General features: G+C 43.8%; 1 protein-coding gene across 1 annotated transcript in view; it reads left to right on the forward strand.

Moving 5' to 3' along the window:
• Nucleotides 1–2216: 2216 nt before the first annotated feature.
• Nucleotides 2217–19568, forward strand: part of GALK2 (galactokinase 2) — a 66497-nt gene continuing 49145 nt past the window's right edge. The window contains exons 1-5 of the mRNA XM_044438590.1: nucleotides 2217–2513; nucleotides 3945–4033; nucleotides 6593–6716; nucleotides 11157–11247; nucleotides 18220–18366. Coding sequence (XP_044294525.1) covers nucleotides 2461–2513; nucleotides 3945–4033; nucleotides 6593–6716; nucleotides 11157–11247; nucleotides 18220–18366 — 504 coding nt within the window. The 5' untranslated portion in view covers nucleotides 2217–2460. The remainder of the gene's footprint in view (nucleotides 2514–3944; nucleotides 4034–6592; nucleotides 6717–11156; nucleotides 11248–18219; nucleotides 18367–19568) is intronic.

Genomic DNA, 19568 nt, shown 5'->3' on the forward strand with positions numbered 1-19568 from the left:
AGAAGGGGCGGGGGGGAGGGAGGAGAAAACGGGCCGCAGCCAGCCCTCTGCTCCCACAATTCCTTGCGGCCCCACCTCAATGTGACTCCGTTCTCGGCTTTGAAGGCGGAACGGAACAGACGTTCTGCGCCCGCGTGTTCCCGTCGGCTTCGCTCAGGCGCGTGGGTGGCGAGCACGGAGCCTGATTGTGGGTGCACTAGGCCTGCGTTGGTAACCTGGGCCTTAGCAACAACTGGGCCCGGGCAGCCGAAACGCAGATGCAGCACCGCAGCCACTGGATTGATTTGTTTCGTTTTTGGCTAGGTCGGCCGGCGTCCTATTTTACTCCTTGCAGTCTTCTTGTCCTTTTAATGGCGAATAGTGTGTAGTTTTTTCCCCGCTCATTCTTAGATTACTGCTGCAAGATCAAACTGAGGGGGTGTTACTTAGTACGTTGCAGATGCAGTTTATGCAGGGTTTCCTCGGTTTCTTGAGAGGGTTTCCGCGTCCTTAAGAACATGACGGCAAGTGGAAATAACGATGCTGCTGATTTCTGACTGTTGTGAGAATACACTGATGAAAAAACTGCCTCTTGAATTTTGTCTTAGAGGTGCGATTCTGTGCAAGTTGATAGGAAAAGGGCTTACAACTTTCTGCATGGCCCGGTCCACAAGCTGGGAGTTAAACTTGCATTGGTTTGTGCCCTTACATTTATTGCAGCAAAAATAACACATTCCACAGCTTACCCACGTTAATATGTTTCAGCAAACAAAAACAAACCGTGATATCTTATGGTCCCACAAATTTATTTCGACAAACTGCAGCTTCATCACAGGCACTCACATCTGAGGAACTGTCCAGAAAAAGTTGACAATCATTTTTTAGTCTTTAAGGTGCCACGTGGCTGTTGGATTTGTTGTATTTCTGTTGTATTTCTGTCTGCTCTGCATAGATGTAAGGAATGTAGTGGTGAGTGGGGAAGGAAAGATGACAGTCTTGGAGTTATGGAATCTACAACTGGTTCTGTTCTTGGAGAGCTGCTATTTCCTCCACCCCTAGGAATACCTTATGTGCTGTTAATACAGGAGTAGGCTGTCTTCAGATTTACAGGATCTACTTTTGGTTTTGTTTTACTTTGTAGTAGATTCCTGAGCCAGGAACAAAAAACCAAGTGCAAAAAAGTGGCTTGGAATGGGTTAGTCATATGCTAAGAATTTGGATCGGAGAGCACATGTTAAGCTCAGGAATTTCTGATTAGTATTAGAAGCACAGTCCAAGCATTCTTCAGCAATCTAAATTGGGGAGTGAGTGTGTTGGGGAATGCTTTTCATTTGTTGCAATTATTAGAAAATCAGGAATATAAACACTCTGCTAATTTGCTGCCGATCACCCAGATAGCTAGCAATGGAATCAGATCTGTATTCTGGCTACATGCACTTACTGGGACTGGTAACTTGTGACCCTCCAAATGTTTTGCCATACAACTTCCATCACCCCTAGCTAGGGTGTCCAATGGTGAGGCATGATGGGGGCTGTAGGACCACAAATTACCTTGATTTAATGGATATATTGCAGGCAGAAGTTTATGTGTTCAGTGCTTTCTGACTGAGATTTACAAGCTTTATTCAAATTCCTGAGTTCTGTTTGTTGCATTTTTAAAATTGAATAATTGGGAACAAATTTGACAAAATTCTCTCTTCAGTAGGGTAGGCATATGGTGCAATATGGCCTAGCTTCACTTTACCATCACCATCAATATACATATTTGGCATTGAGATGCTGTTAGAAAAACTTGGGAGCAACCATGAGGACAGTTGTCAAATGACACTAATATGAATTCTGAAATAATATGCAGTATCAACACCTGCAACAGGGAGTGTTTTGAATAAGCTGCACTATACAACAATTACCACACAATTTAAAGCTTAGCCATTATAAAAGTAAGCACCTAATTATTCTCACATTTTGTGAAAATGAATCCCATGTATTAAGACCAAGAGGACTTCTATTCATTAAACATATTTACGATTGGGATGCTAATTACCCCGTGGAGAGGCAACCTATTCTATTTAAATGAAAGGAAGCCCTTAATTCTATAAGAAGGCGGATGGGTAAAATGTCCTACAGTTACCAGCATTTGCCAGCCCAACTAAACACATACAAGATTGCTCACTAAGTGGTGTAAATGAATGCATTAAATGGGGGAGGAGCCTAAGCTCCTTTACTCCCTCGCCCGGGTAGAAGGTGTCGTCGCGTGAATTTCTCCAGCACCTTTTCTCTTGGAAGAAAACCGCGGTTTGCAGGATTCCCATTTGCCCGCGCAGGTTGTTGTCACCGACTCTCATCTGGGCGGAGAATGCGAAGAGGAAACGCCGCGGCAGGAAGGGCTGCTGCTCGCTCGTTTGCCATGTCACAAGGAAGAGGCTTGTGCCCATCAGGATCTTAGCCTCTGGGTTTTGCTGGCTGGCCGAGAAGCAAAGCATGGCCACGGACGTGCCCCCAGCCCTCCGAGTCCAGCTGGTGGAGGAAACCAGGTGCGTGGCTGGCGCTCCCAGGGCCGCTCTGCAGTCCTCCTGTCATTAAAATCCTAACCGACAGCAGCCAGAGAAGGGTCTCACGCAGGAGGAAACGTTGGGTTGTACCCCGTGAGAGGAGAGCAGACCCATTCAAATGAATGTCACATTAGAAGGAAATTGGATACAACCGCCGAGGCGGGGAGGGTCTGACCCCAATAAGTTTGTGCCGTAGAGTGACCTTTAAAGAATTACACTTCCCTGCGCCCATCCTTGTTGAATGGTTCTGCTTCTGTAATTTGCGGGGGTACTGCATCTATACTCCAGAGCAGCCTTTCCCAACCCGGATTTTTAACCACTGGATATGTTGACATGACTGATAGAAGTCTAGGAGATTGGGCAGGCACCAGCTTGGGGAAGACTGCTCTCAAATGGAATAAATTACTTATTCCTTGATATGTTTTGTGTTACAATCCTGTGCAGTAAGCTTCTGCAGTGCAGTTTACTCTGAGGCAAGGCTGCGTAAGATTTGATGCCCTGGCCACTTTTTTTCCCCAATCAAAATTTTCCTAGAATTTCAGAAGACCAAGTTCTTAGCAGCTCCAGGTAGGGCAGGGAAAGAGGCCTGTTTGAAAGCTTGCAGATCTGCTGCCAATCAGTGAAGACCATACTGAGCTAGGGAGAATTTTGGTCCCATATAGCATGTATAGAGGAAATCTGGCTCTGGTCTTAATCTAGGTCCAAAACTGACCTCTTTCCCCAGCCATTTTATTTATTTATTCATTGGTATTTTTACCCCATCCAAGACCCAGTGGGTCTCTGGACGTCTTAGCAACCATGGAAAAGTTGCTATTTTCTTTGCTTCTGTGCAGTTTCCCATTCTCATTCTAGGAGGCTGAACTGCTTCTCCTAAACTAAAGGCACAGTCCCTGCCACTAAGAGCTTTAAGGGGGGATATTTTGCCCCCTTCCTTTTGCTTTAGGCCCCAGCTGCCAAGAGCTTCCTGGAAAAGGTCCCAGGTCTCATACCTTGAGAGGCTAGTTGTCTACCTAGGCCAGCATTGTGTATTCTGGTCGGTGGCAGTTCTTTCCACAGTTCAGGACAATGATCAGTCATGTCACCAGTTAGCTGAGATGCCTGCTCTGCACCAGGAACTGGGACCTTCCACGTGCAAAGTATATACCTTTTTCTGCTTTCCCTCCCACACAGCTCTGCAAAGTTTATTGCACTGCATACGGAAAAGAAACAAAACTTCATTAGGGTATGAACCTGTGCATGGGTCACCAAAACAGTCCTGCAGTTCCCAGCATTCTTCAGCCAGCATAAGTTGCACCCTTAGTCTACAAAGCTGGAACCAGGTCATACTAAGCTAATATAAGGCTTTATCTCATCCCTTAGAATGCCTGCTGCTATCAAATGGTATAATAACTTAAAACCTACCCTACTTTTCAGATTGTTCAAGCTAAAGAAGATGTTCGTCTCCAAATTTAAATCGGCTCCAAAATTTTATGTTCGAGCACCAGGGCGAGTCAACTTAATAGGTAAAAAAAAAAGGAGTATGTTCAATAGATGATATAAATAAATGCTATTATGAGCAGCTTGCACACAAAGTATGCTTTCAGGCACTACATCATATTTACTCTGGCTTTGAGACTTCCACACAGTTACATCAAGAGGTAATAGGACAGTTGGAGATGGTGAGACATTCATGCTTGGAACTTTTATGCAGCACAGTTCCAAGAGAACTGGTGAGCTGTCTTGAGACCCATTTTGGGAAAAGATGGGATAGATCCCCACCTTTTGCTTAACAGCCCACTGTTTGGGTAAGTGCAGCAGGTGGCCTGCTTTCTCTAGCTAACCATGAGCAGAAGATGGGATCCATGTAAGGATGGGGATAGGCCACAGTGACCAATGACTGAGTTTGCTCTTAAAGGTAAAAAAACAACTGGTTCTTTTAATAGCTGGTGCTGAGGGAGGAGCGCACTGCTCTGGATTGTTGGGTGCTGGCTTCAATAAAGAGCTTCTGGAGTTTTGAATCGTGCTGCTGGATTGTTGACTCTTGTGGTTAACCAAGAAAACTTTTAGGCCAATCAGGATTAAAGTCCCTGACATTATGGTATTTGGTTTGTGGAGAGAAGGGCCAATACTCTAAACTTGAATCCTGCTATGATGAGAGCCAATGTGGCGTAGTGGTTAAGAGCACGGGACTGGGACTCAAACGATCTGGGTTCCAGTCCCCGCTCGGCCATGGAGCCAATTGGGTGACTTTGAGCCAGTCACAGACTCTCAGCCCAGCCTACCTCACAGGGTTGTTGTTGTGGGGATAAGATGGAGGAGGAGAATGATGTAAGCTGCCTTGAGCCCTTTGTAGGAAAAAGGCAGGATATGAATTGAAAAATAAATAAATAAATGATGGAGGCACTTTGGATAAGTGAACCGTGGATTCAGGAATGAAGGTTTTTACCTGATCTTGACGGAATTGTACTCCATCTGAAAGAATGGGATATGCAGTTTGGAGGAGCTCCTAGAACCCCTTGTGATTTCCACAGCACAGAGCAGCATGTACCAACTGTGGTGTATTTATTTATTTATTTATTACAGCATTTCTATGCCGCCCCATTCGCCAAAGCCTCGAGGCGGCTCACAACATAAAATTAAAATACAAGAAATAACAATATAAGATAAGTCGCCCTGGCCATCACCAGTGGCCATTCCTGGGCAGGATTTGCTTAACCAGTGGGTTCATGCATTGGTGAGCTTGAGACTGGATTACCGTAGGCTACCCTTCTCATAATGAATCTGCCTCGTAGTGAGTCAGGCCTTTGTCTCATCCAGCCTAGTAATCATCCACTGCGATTGGCAGACTCCTTTCTCAGGCAGAACTTTTACCTGTACCTCTGCCTGGTCTCCTTTGAATGGAAGCAGTGGTGTGGTGGAGTCAGGGCTCACGGGGGTTTAGTGCCAACCATTTTCCTACTAGCAGGAACCCTGATGCCATCTGCCACCCCAGCCCCCCAGCCTTCCTTCTGAGCCTGCCTGCAGTCCTCACTGTAACTGGAAGAAAAAAATTTTTCCCAGCCACAATATATTGCTGTAATGCAAAGTAGTTTGGAATGGCTTGGTCTTGAGTGGACAATTAAAAATGGTTAGTTTTACAAAAGGCCAGCTCTTGGTGATGAAAATGGTTAGAACTGCTTTGTAGTTATGGATGAACAGAGCAGCCTGATTTTTTGGACTTTCCCTGGGTGTCATGAGAAGTGCCTGCACTTCGGGATTTACCATGGATGGTAAATGAACTATGCAATCTACCATTAGACATACTGGAGAATATTGCTCATTTTATTTGATCCTGGCTTGTTCTCTTAACCATACTTTACGCCAAGCATAGTTCCCTGAGTTGGAACAGAGTGGGTAACTGCACTTTGTTTAGAAGCAGGACCTGAAGTGTTGGATGTCCTTGGGATCATGAGAGGAGGACAGGGCGAGGGGAACAAGTGAGCCTTGAATTGTGGTGGCACCCACTCTGTGGAATAATCTCTCTAAAGCAGGGGTCTCAAACGCAACTGACCTGGGGGCCGCTGGAAGTAGAGGCTGGGTGAGGCAGGGCCGCATCAAGTATTCCACCACCGCGGTGGTGGTGGGCCGCTCATCCCGCGGCACTTTGAAGGCCGCAGGGCCCCTGCCCCTGCCCCGCCCGTCCCAGCAATTGGCCCGCGGGCCGCGCGTTTGAGACCCCTGCTCTAAGGTATATCAGGCCTCAAGGCTGCCATGTTTTAGCCATTGATTGCAAACAGTTTGCTTTGACTTTCCTCTAGCCTCAGTGATGTCTGTGTGGCCCTTTTTTGGTTTGTTCTGTTCATCCTTAGTCTCTTGTGAACTGCCTCTCAATGTGCTTCCAAATACAAACCGTATTTTGTTGCTCATAAACAATAAAATTGGAACTCAGGGTAAGATGTTCATTGTATATTCTACCTGATAAAAATCGTTTGGCTCCTGTATGACTCACAGCATGGCATTTCTTTTTAATGGGAAGGGGTGAGTGTGCTGCTGAGGAGTTCCAGATTGTTCCAAAAACTTGTTAATGTTCTGTTTCATGGCAGGTGAACATATTGATTATTGCGGTTATGCTGTGCTTCCAATGGCCATAGAGCAAGATATACTTATTGCAGCTGCACCTGTAAGCACCCCTGTTATCCACCTGGCCAATACAAATCCTTTGTATGCGTAAGTGCTTGATTTATTTCATAACCATTATTATTACTATTGTGCCTAATAGTTTATACATGTTATGCAACAATTAAATAAACAGGACAGATCCCATCTGCTTGCAGCCTAATAGTCACAAAATAAAAGGAAAAATGTTTGAAACAGGAAAATATGCAAGATTATGGTTTGAAAGTATCATAGGAAATCAAAGAAATTTACAGTGCAATTCTGTACATTAGAAGTGCAGAATAAGAGGCCTGAGGAGCAAATTTAGCTCACCTGGGGCCCCGGTCTGCCTTTTCACAGTTCCTCTGAGAGCCATGCCTCTTTCCCAGTCCCCATTTCTCAGTTTGTGTGCACCTTTCTCCTCATTCTAAAAGGCCTCTCCTAAAGCTTTGTTGCTGCCAATGAGAGCTTTAAACTGAAACACGCTGGTGTTTGGTGTATTTTGGTCCTGCCTCCTTTGCCTTCAGCCTTTCTCACCATTGGCATTCAGTCTCCCGAGAGTTTCACCAAAATGGGATTTGTCCCTTGGGCTGAAGCACCTCTGCTGGACAGGTCAACTTGAAAATAGGCTCTACTGAGTTAACTGGAACAGAATTCTTCCCAAATAAGTAGATCTAGGATTACATCCCTGGATGCTATTTCTTCATGAAGTTACCATACATGGTCAGACTGAGGGAGACGGGGCTCTGAAAGGCGCCAGAGGGCAATTGGTCCCAGCAGAGGCAATGCAGTGAGCCAGGTTGTCTTATCTCTCCCTCAGCTGCTGCTACATAGAAAGACCGGAGTGCTGTTTCTCAGGGGTAATAGCTGCATGCCGGAGAATCCCTGCATGTTAGTATCACAGGTGACGACATCCTGAAAATGGATTGATTTTATGTAGCCTTTCCCATCTCCCAGTAATTTAAATTGATTATTGCTAGCCATAGTCAGAGATCCTGAATAATATCCTTATGTTGTTTTTGTGTTTCAGTAGCCTACCATTTATAATCTCTCAATTTTATAAAATTGTTTCAAGGTTTTGTTTTAAATTGCACACTGTCCTGATGAGTGGTTAGCAAATTCGGTGATACACAGGAACACCATGGGCTGAAAGCAGCCAGTCTGTGCAGCTCTTCACACCTGTTTGAACTCGCATATGATTGTACCATAAAAAGAAATTACCAAAGCATCTACAATAAATAGGTCGTCAGTGAAATATACACTCACCATCAGATAATGGGGAAAGAACTGTTAATAATTGTATTTTATCGTGTTGTAAGCCGCCCCGAGGTTTCAGCAAGGGGCGGCATAGAAATGTTATAATAATAGTAATAATAATAATAATAATAATAATAATAATAATAATAATAATAGGAATGGACTTGATACAAAAGCAAAATGATACTTTGAGCATGGTGCAGTCAGTCTCATTTCCCAGTGTACAAACTCATTGGTACAAACATTTGCATGAAAAGAGCAGAAACAGGAGCAAAAACAGGGATGGATCATGAGATATAATGTGGACAAAGTCATTTCCAGCCTTTAGTTAGCAAATGCTTCCATCTCAACCCCCAAATAAGATCATAGCTTGTAGGTCTGGATACATCCTACAGAAAGTCTTCAACCTATTGATGGATAGGAAAAGGATGTGATTCTATATCTATCCTAGAGGTCTTGCAGAAAAATACAGATGACTACTACTGCGGAAAGGGGAGAGCACTCCCCTTGGTCATCTGTACAGCCTCAATTAATCAGTCTAAAGCAACAGTTTGTGTCCCTTGATTTGTAACACTGGATCCCAAAAATCTTCTGCAGCTGAACTCAAAGGTTGCTTTGGGCAACTCCATGATAAGATTATGGTACTGTTATTTTCTAAGGCATAATGACAATGTCAAGTATTTGTCCCCTTTGCAACAGGCTTTATTTATTTATTTCCCTCAATTATAGTGTATCATGCTTATAGAGATGGATGTGCCATATGATTTCTTTATTTCAGTCTTCAGGGTTTGAGGGAGGCTGCAAAGCACTCTCAGTGCTCTATATACCTAAAATCAGAATATTTTAGTCCATGGGGTAAGAAGTGAGGCCATGGAATCATCCCTCCCTAGTTTATTGCTTGATTTTTGAACTTCTAAGAGAACGAAAATGCACAGATGAAGAGATTGGAGTTCATATTTGGAAAGAAGGGAACAGGGCGAACAGCAGAAGTCAAACTTTGGGTGGCAAAGAATAAGAACTAGTGCAAATTCTGATTTCCATCAAAAGTGATGTCCCCTTTTTGTGGTATTGCTCATCTGCAGTGCCTGAGGGGCGTTTAAAAAACATGGAGGAACTGTCGGGATTCTAGGAAAGACCTGCCAACTGTTATTTTCCCTTACCCAGAACTGGTTTTGGTATTGAGTGAGCAGGCTTTCGGGTTATGTGCCCTCTCAGAGCTTCCCCTACTCCTCAGTGTGAGGAAAGGGGGGCTCAAGTTGAGAGACGTGTGGTTGCTTGAATGCAGGCTCTTCTTGAACCCTAACGTTGATCTTGTTCACTGCTCCTCAGGGTGAGGAGCACAAAGAGAAAAGAGAGGGGAGCTAGGGCAAATCTAAGCTTTGTTCCCAGTTGCTTCCTCAGGAGTTGGACAAAAGCATGGGAAGGAAATGAAGAAATGCCTAACAGGCTCCCAGTGGATCCCTTTTCAAGTTCTTAAATAATACAGTGCAATGTTCTCCGGTTGGGTCCCTCCAGATGCCTGGGACTTCCTCCCATCAACCCCAGCCAGCCAGGCCTAGGGTCAGGGATGCTGGATGTTGTACACACTACAAAGTTTAGCAGCATTAGCAGCTGCTTAACTTTAACCAGCCTCTGTGGGGTCCTGTATACCCAAAACACAAACATTTCTTGATTCAGCTCCAATTTTAAATCCACAGAAACAGTACCTATCCAAGCTAAAGCTGTATAGAGCCTTCCAGTGCCCTGTCCTATTCTTCTCGAACATGCTGTACATTTGCTTTATAATCTGGGTATGACCTGCATTGGCTTCTTTTTGATTGCAAGTTACTCTCTGCATTAATTTACCTCTTGAACAATCCGTGATAATTGCAGGTGTTTGTGCATATTCAAATCACATCCCCGTGATTGGGAATTAACTGATGGGCAGTAAAAGTAGACTCAGAGCCCTCATAGTTTAAGTCACTCATGCATCAAGCCTGGAAGGATCAACACCTGCCATCCATTATTCAATTGTCTGAAATGTTAGTAATTTTCCTGTACTTTAATATACCACAGCCATCAGCTTTATCTGGATGCTTATTTAAAGACTTGTGTGAACATCCTGGAAACAGGAATGTTGAATATTTTTCCTCTTTTTAATTGTGTTGTAAATACCAATTGTGAATAGGTAGGCTTTTAAGGGGTGCCACATTCCTTCTGTGGCTGGTGGTGATTGTAGACCTCCTCTTTGTTTTGTTACAATTGCGGATAAAATTTTGGAAAAGGAATGCAGGAAGTTTATTCCAAAAACAGCTGGAGGGGAACTGGTAATCCAAGATCCACCTGGCCTTGAAGCTCACTGGATTACTTGGGGCCCATCAGCCTGTAAGGTGTGCTAGACCAGCCTTTCCCAACCTGGTGGCCTTCAGGGGCATTTGGACTGCAACCCCCAGCATTCCCATCCAGCCGGGCCATTGACTGGGAATTCTGGGTGTTGCAGTCTAAATGTGTCTGGAAGGCACAAGGCTGGGGAAGGCTGGGCTAGACTGACTTTCAGCCCAGCCTATATTAGAGGGTTGCTGTGAAGATAAAATGGAGAGGACGAAAGCTGTCTTGCGCTCCTCACCAGAGGAAGAAAGGCAGGACATAAATGTAGCATAATAATTGATTGGTACCCTCCACCATAATTTATAGCCCACTTATGGACCCTTGTGCGGGAAAACAAATTCAGTCTCAATGGAAGTTGCAATCCTATGTATGAAAAAAGTCTCGCAGCATTCCCTGGGTCGCATGGGGCACTGAAAAAGCAAATCAAAGCTGACTGGCAACAATCAGAATTAATAACAATTTAAAAAAAACAGGAGCTGCCTGTCAACTAAAAATATTCATGAATAATAACAGTATTCATTTATTTGCAAGTATTTGCATAATTTGTGCAAGCAGTTTTATCATTCTTCCCTGGTCTTAAGCAAAAATGTTTGGAAGAGCTTCTCTATGTGGGGAAGTCACCCATTAAACAGGCATTTCAGGCTGCATCCTTCATAATATCCTTTTATCTAGATTATATTTTTAGGCCACTTAACCTTTAATCCATAGCAGGAGAGGAAGGTAGGAAGCGAGAGGTTGAGAAAAATATTTTATCAAAATTGCAGGCAAGCAATTATTTTATTTCTCCTGTGCCAGCAGGTGGCAGTAGTGGGCCATTTATATTTTTGAAAGCAGGAAAACTATTGATAATCTTCTGCACTTTAGTTTTTTTCTGGTTTTATTTTCTAGGGATTTTAGTACAAGTGTTACTGACATTCAGATTAACAAAACAAAACCTGTGTGGCACAACTACTTCTTATGTGGACTGAAAGGAATTAAGGTAAGACAAATTCATTATGTCACATTATAAATATTTAATTCTATAATATCTATTCTAATTTTTGTATAAACACATATTTAAGTTTTAAAAATGAAACAAATGTGTGATAGAAACATAAAAACAGAGCGAGTCAGAAGGGGTCTCCCGGAGCATCTAGTCTGACCCCCAGATCTAGCCAGCTCCACTCATGACATGCCTACCATGTGCATGTACAGCCTATCCTTGAACACCCTTACCAATGGGGCCTCAACCACCTCCTGTGGAAGCCCATTCCGTACCCTTGGGGTCCCAACAGTCAGGAAGTACTTCCTGACATCCAAATTGAACCTTGGTTCCTTGAGCTTGGCACCATGGTTCCTTGAGCTGTTGGCAATATGTATAGCTGATGTATAGGTTTACCTACATGTTATGTCACAGCTGTAATAACATATTTCATAACTTCTAATAGAGTTCTCCTTTTCTCTTTTAAGCATTAAATATTTAATTTGGCATTTTGCTTCCTACTAAGTTTTTTTGAAAGACTTTTCAGAGCTCGAAAATAAAGTAGAACATGTTAATAAAATGTAATAGAGGAATATGATTTTCTCCTTTGTTTTAATATATGCTGTTCTTCAGGTTGCCAGACCACAACCTGCATATCTTATTTGTCCCTCCCACTGCCTTGGAATGTGCAAAGAGATGAGATTTCCAGATCAGGATCTCATCTTACCTAGATTATTTTAGTTCTCCGTTAGGTTTTCTTAGTAAAGATCACATTCAGTTCATTATGCATGCATGACACATCACATTGGTGTGATTTTCCATTAGTTAAAAGCTTCATTTTGTTACTCATATAATGCTCCCCCCTTTATTTTGGTTAAATCCAGTTCTTTGTGCAATCTGGAGTGGCAACAGAACTTCCCTTGCCAAACAGCATCCAGCATGGTGTTTTTTCCCAGTGTTCTGGACGACTATTGTTCTGGGCTATAATGTGTGTGGGGGAAACTGGACGTGCCATTGTTTTGTAGCCATATTCCACCAGTATTGAGACTGGGTGAACCAATAAACACTGGATCCTTTTCTGTCGTCTTGTCATTTTATCAGCTTCATAGTGAATACTGATAATACTTCCTAATTTGAACCCATTTGGGCCTCTCGTATTTAAAGTAGCACAAGATCAAAACCTGTGTAAGTCCACAGCCTGGGTTTGCTTCTTAAAAGATAATGCAAGTTTGGCAGGGGGAGATTTGTATCAGCAAAACAAATCTCCATAGAGAGGCAGGGCATATGAAATAGTGCTGGGAAGAAAACGAACATGCAATACAAGCTCTTAAAAGGCACTTTCAAATGCAAGTTCTTGGAGCATCTAGTATCAAGATCTATTACATTAAATAGGATGTGTTACACTTTTGGAAGAAATGTGCTGCAGAGCTTGGTAAAATTCACTTTACAGTGAATTTTAGACACCCTCCTCTTTGCTCCATTTAAGCATTGTGTGATCACTTCGCATGTCTGGTCCATATTCAGAGCAATTTGGCCAATCAGTTTCTGCTTAAGCAAACAACTTGGATTTCTCCCCTCGCTCCCAGTCTTGCCTTCTGATGTTTCACTGATGAAAGTGCATTGGCAGCAATTGTCTTTCAGCAAATAGCTTGTTTGTGTGTCTAAGCAGGGGAATTTTTTGTGGGTAATTTGTGGTGGTGAATGAAACGTGTTTAACTGAAGCTGTTTTCTGTGGGTGTTGCAAGAGTTCTGCTCTTGCTGCCTAATATTGGAATTATGACAGGAGGGAGGGATTAGACCTTTTAAAATAAAGGAGCTCTCCAGCAATTGCAAACCTTTTCTTAGAAATACAAAACATAACTGTAAGCACGTAAGAACAAAAGAATGTACTTTGCTGGATCAGACCAGCTTTCTGTCTCTTGCTGTGGCCAGCCAGATATGTTTTTTCACATTTATGGGAAAGGGATGAAGATGGGAGCCTATTCCCCCCCCCCCCCCCCGCCCCAGCATTGCATTTGATATTCACAGGCATACTGCTGCGGGCAGGACTCTGTTATCGTGACAAATCACCCTTTTCTCCATTGTTTCCTCACAGTCCTGTAATCCAGGGGTGGGGAATCTGTAGCCTGAAGGCCACACGAAGACCTCAGCCTAGGAGTGTCCTCCACATACTTTGCAAACCTCTGCTCAGTTTGGCTCTTTCTTTACCCAGCTTTGGCTCTTCTATACCCACTGTTAGAAAGAGGATTCCAACAGGTTTTGATGTAATGTAGAACTCAAAAGGGAAAAAAAATCCTGTGTACCTTTACTGTGGAGTAAGTGCCATTAAATACAGCGAGACTTACTTCTGAGCACATGTGCATAGGAAGACAATGGCAAGACCCTTCTAAGCTGGTAGCCATCATATAGCAATGGGTCCTCAACAGGGAACAGATTCTTCTACCTAGAGAATCCTGATATTGAGTGTGGGCCTTTATTTATTATATTTATATCCCACCTTTGTCCCATTGTGGAAACTGTGGTCCCACGTGGTCTTCCCTCCAAGCTCATTCTAGCCCCAGACCTGCTTAGTTTCAACATGGTGGATTCCCTAAGTGCCTTCAGAGTCTGGGCCTACCCCTTTTCCATGCAAAGTGTCTGTTTTTTCCCTCTCTCACAGTGGACCTCCAAGCAAAGGACCAGATAGTTTCATTTTCCTCAACTATAATCTGATCCAAGTATAATTAAGACCAAAAAGCTCTGGCATGATTAGTAGTATTCCAACACCTTTAAATACAAAAGGTGTTGGAATAAGCAACAGCCATTAACTAAAAGCTGCCCTATGGAGGCAAAAGGACTGGTTGAAAAGCTGACAAATGGTTACTCTGGTAGGGATTTGGGATACCAATGTGGCTTCACCTTTGCCTGTTTGCTTCACCAGTTTTAGTTGCATAGAGACATGCCTGTTGATATCAAGTAAAGGTCTTGTTTAAAGTGTGTAGTTGTCGTCCTTCTCAAGTGTGTGCAGGCAACACATACTGCAACGAAATGCAGGTGTGAGTAGTGAATGAGTACGTTATTTTTATTGCTTAGTCTCTAGGGAAGGGATGGGGAAACCTTCCCCTGCCAGGCTGGCCCACAAGGCCCCAGAGCTTTGTCCCCTCAAAAGGGAGGAAGCATGGGAGGGAGTGGCTTCAGCATGTGATTCCCAGGAACCTGGGGAGCACCAGCCTCACAAACGCCTGCCAGGTGCAAGGAAGGGGTGGACAAGCGAGCTTGGCTCTGGGCAGAAGCCCCAGCTGGAAGAGCTCCAGCCAGTATTTCAACCAAAGACCCTGTGCTGTCTGGGGATATGATTCTGCCCCCCACATTCTGCTTTCTCAAGGCTCAAGATTAACTCACTGGTCAAGATCAATAACCAGGAAATGGTTGATTAGGAGCAATCAACCAAAAGGACCAGGTGCTCAGGCAGAAAGAGTGGCAGTAGGTGGTCCCCAAGGTACTCAAAAGGGACAGGCCAAGGGGGAGTCAGGTAAGGAAAGGGAGCCAAGCCCCCAGTGTGCATAATTTGCAATGCAACTCTTGGACCATATTTTGGTTGATCAAAAAGGACAGAATGAAGGATGTTTTAAAGTGGCTGTTTTTAAAATCAATAGCATTTTATTTACATAATTTTCCTTTATTCTTGTAGCCTGAAGAATACTTTTAGTAACAGTCTTATGTTTTTATCCACCTTCTGATTTGAAAAGGCATCAGTCACTATGCCCATAGATTTGTCCGTAGTCAAATTTTCTGGAAGAGGGTTTCCCTCGCATAGTTGATAAAACCATAAATAATGGAGCATCTGTATTCCCTCTCTTTCACGCATGGAGGGAGGGAGGGAGAGAGGTCCATACATATATTTACCAGAACTACCAGAAGTAAGTCCCATTAAGTTCAGTCCTAGAAAGTGGCTGCAAGATTGCAGCGGTATGCCAAAGTCTCCCACCATGTAATGATTACAGAGCTAAATTTCATAGCTAATCTTATTCAATCACTTTGAAAGTGTCCTAGTGGTCATGGCCTGACTTCTCAAAGGATATCTGATCCTATTATCCCAAGTTCCAAACATTATCCCAAGCCTATATACCTCAAATCTCAAACATGGTACCCACAAAAACCTCTCTTGGTTGTCTATATTCCTCCTTTTACACACACATAGAAGTTTATATGTTAAAAGCAGCATCCACCTCTGTCTTGCACTTAGGTTCTTGGCAAGTTACTTTTCTTTCAGCCACACCAGGCTGTTCAGAAGTAACATTTTGTGACCAGTCATTCTCACTAGGGCAGCCTTTTTGTGAATGGGCTTGTCCCCATGGCTGCCATTTTGCGAGGGTGTCCATGATGCTCTACAAAATTTTAAATGGTGTCCACTAACCCCAAAGGGTTACAGGCCACTGTACTACATAATCAATCCCTCTCAATGGGATTTGGAAAGGAGGGGGCAGATTTTACATTGCATCCTCCCGGGCCTCAGTTTCTTAGATTTTACAAGGTGGTCTTGTAAATCAGAAAGCTGAACAAAACCCCTGGAAATCTTAAAAGTTTGTTAGCCACTGAAGTAAGGTCCTATGTTTGTTTAGTATGGGATTGGCCAAAGAATGAATCATTTCCGTACCATCTGCAGTGGAAATGTAAAATATCTGACACTCTTTCCCCAGGATCAGAAATATATTTTCATCCCTCTGTGGAGCAAGTGATTATGGCTTCCAAAAATTGGAGGCCAGGAGTTTAAATGATTTCTTCAGTCCTGCTTTCAGCCCACAGAAAGAATGATTCCTAGGAAGCAAAATAAAAATAAAATCTTCCAGAAATGGAGTTAAAATTGCCTCATTGGCACAAACATGGAAAGAGAAAGACCCACAACCGGTAACAGGGCTATGAGGAGCTGGCAATCTGCTTCCTGGCCGAAGAGCAACATACACAACACTGAAATGGCATCATCATGTAAGCTGACAACTGCAGCATGAGAAGCAGATGAACTGAGGCAGTTGTAACATTTTACTCCTTTGTCAGGGCCATTGAAACTGCTAGACCTTAACCTCAAATGTCCCAGTGGACAAGAGTCTCAGCAGGACTCAATTAACCATAAAGTTTAATTTGGGTGAGATCCCAGCTTTCTTCTATTATTATTCCAGTAACAGCCTCTGGAACGGTTTGTCTATGCATTCATTGTGTCACAACGCAACTTTATAATTGGTTGCATGGTACGGAATGTGGCCTCTGGAATCACTGTATCCTTTTGAAAAAATCCTGGTTTTTATTCTTGATTATGCTGGAGAACAACGTAGAAGTGCTTGCCATCTTGCATTGGAGCCCCTGGCTTAACTTGCTTCCAACTAAATATGCATGAAACTAAGCTGTTTGAAATAGTACAGAAATCATGTACCTTCCCAGTGTGTATGTACCTCACAGAGAGTTGCATGTTAAAGCAGTGCTATGCATGGTTGTACTTCTTGATGTAAGATGTGTGGGTGTTGCATGCATTCTGTTTTCAGATCTCTTCAAAGAGGCTATGGGATAAATATTTGCAAAATACCATTTTGTTCTAAAAATATAGACTCGTTACTTGTCATGAAAAGCAAAACCACTTCAAATACGTTCTGCCAATTTTTAGCTGGGGAAAGTAATCTCCAGCATTAAAAAAATCTACCATATCATACTGTCCAGCTGCATAAGCTCTCTGCTCAGTTAATTAACTAATTAACTAATGCTCAGTTAATGCTGGACGTCCACATGGTGGGCATGTCGTGAGCGGAGCCGGCTGGTGCCGGAGGTCAGACTGGATGGCCCGGGCGGCCCCTTCTGACTCGCTCTGTTCCTATGTTTCTATGCTGGGAATGGGAAATAGCAACCACAATTCCCTCCTCTTATCATTATATATGATTATTATTTTTTCTCCATCTGTATTAGCAAGAATACATTTGATGTCTATTTGATTTGACATGTTGACATCCCATTCGGCATATGAGCTACCTGTAAAATTTCCATTTGGCTTAAACTGGGGTGTTTGATTGACAGTGTGGCATTTGGGGAAAATTGTTAACATATTTTAGCTTACGGGTTGAGGTTGCTGGCCTGAGTAGCTTGTCTGCTGCTCATATACTAGGAGACTGGGAGTCAAAATGATTACTTTATAGGGTAAGCCACAGACCACTTCAGTTGACTCTGCCCCGTTAGAGTTGAGAGGACCGAGTCAGTCTCAGTGCAGCTGCAAGTTAAAATGAGCTGCCTTTCCCAAGCCTCGGCTGTAAGCTGTATGGAATCGACTTGCTGTTGCAAAAGTGGCCTGCAGAACATATCGCTCAGGCCTCTTCAGACAACACCCTTTTTCACAGGCTGACTTGGGTTTAACACAGTGGTGATGCTTGGTGTCTCCTCAGCGGTGCCTGGTGATTTTTTTCTTTAAATAGCTATGGGACAAATGGATGGGCTCTTACTCTGGATTTAGCTGCTTAGAAAAAACCTGTTGTCGGGTGCCTGGGTCTGTTTGCCAGCAAGTAATATGGAGCAGACAATGCGTTGTGCAAGCAGGCAGCCTGGAAGGATGGCAAAATATCCCAGTGCCCTTACTCGACAATTACTTGCCCATATTGAAAGAAATTGGCAGATCAACAAGTCCAGTGGATTATCCTGGCGCCCTGTCCAACTTGCTCTGGCCTCATTGTTAAAATCAATTTCATTTTTGGTCTGGCTACTTCACTGTAGGTTTTTTCCCCTATGGCCAGAACTAGTGGGAGGGTGCTTTGGAGTCCTTCCAGGCCCCACATTTGGGATCCCCAATAGGCCTTTTTGCCAAAACTCAGTAGCTTTGTGCATCAGTCCCCAAATATTGCATGGCTCCTATGAGAACTGGGGGAGGAATGGATGCCATCCTGGCTGGATCCCACACCAGTGGAAGAACGGGCCTTTCCCTATTCCACATTAAGAATGGGTGTCTGGATGTTAATGCTGTTATTTTCTCGCTGTTAGGAGCACTGCCGCCTCGACAGCCCAAGTGGCATGAACTGCTTGGTGGAAGGTACCATCCCTGCAAGTTCTGGCCTCTCCAGTTCCAGTGCCTTGGTGTGTTGTGCGGGACTCGTGACTCTGATGGCAAATGGAAGGACTCTTTCAAAGGTAAATGAGGGGCGGTTGGAGAGTGTGATCCGTAGAAGGACTCCATTTTTTTCTGCTTTGGGACTGTGAGATCACTCCGTTCAGCTGAGCTGATGCACTCACAGTGATGCAGTAAGATAGCTGGGCTGATAGATCCCACTCTGCCTCTGTGGGAACTTCTCCCCTTCTTCACAAGGAACGCTGCTGGAGTCACCCTGCCATGGACCTTCCCATGGTTGTCAAGGGCTGGAGCATAAAGGGGGGGGGGGATGCATGGAGCCACTTGTTCGTCCGTAACTATCTGTGCCTACTTGCTTACGAACTGGTGAGTTCTTAGATACCAGATACCACACGTGCACCCATTTGATATTTGGCCCCAAGAGAAGACTATTGTAGATTAAAGCTCTGACTGCAGGCAGCAAAGCCTGTAAAAGCCTTGCTTTTTGTCAGTGTGGGAAAACTGCATGAAAGTGTTTTTCTGACCTTTTTGCAGTTTTCTCTCTCTCCTGAAAACCTCTGCAGCAGGTCCCAAAGCTTAGGAAGCCTCTTTGTTAGTTTTTAAATACATTTTAACACAGCAGTTTACTGAGACTGCTGTGCCTGGTTCCTTGACTGATTGAGATAGGAACCGTTTCATGTTTTTCCCAATTTTTCTTTCGCTGCCTTTCTGCTTGTTCCATTCTGCAACCACACGGTGGTATTTTGGCAGGGTGGTAGCACAATGATGCACACCTGTTCCCTTACGTGGTAGCCCGTCAATCGCTCATTCACCTTGCTCTAACAAAGTGTGGAAATACTCAGCACAGGAGAAGCTGTTGTGCGAAACACTTGTAGTCAGCCAGAGGTGAGAAACCATGGGATCCCAATAAAAGCCCCGTGTAGAAATTCCTGTAATTCCTGGCAGTAAGAGCTTTAAGCCACATTAGGGGGGTTATTATAAAGCTTGTTTTCAACTGCATGAGAAACGGGTGCAGCCCCCACGTCCCTAGTATGTGAGCACCTCCCGAATTTTTCCAGTGGAGAACAATAAAAAGTTCAAAGTTCATATTCCTAGCTGCACAAAAACTTAAGTTTCCTCAGCACATTGTTTTCCCTTTTTATAACTGCACAAAATATCCCCAGTGGCACATTGTAATATGCTGGCCTTTGTTTGTGTGTTCTGTTATGTTGGGCCCAACTCCTCTACCTATGGCCCCCATTCACCAACAGAATATGACCCCTGA

This window comes from Varanus komodoensis, unplaced genomic scaffold, assembly GCF_004798865.1.
Source record: "Varanus komodoensis strain SLA01 unplaced genomic scaffold, ASM479886v1 scaffold33, whole genome shotgun sequence".
NCBI classification, from domain to species: domain Eukaryota; kingdom Metazoa; phylum Chordata; class Lepidosauria; order Squamata; family Varanidae; genus Varanus; species Varanus komodoensis.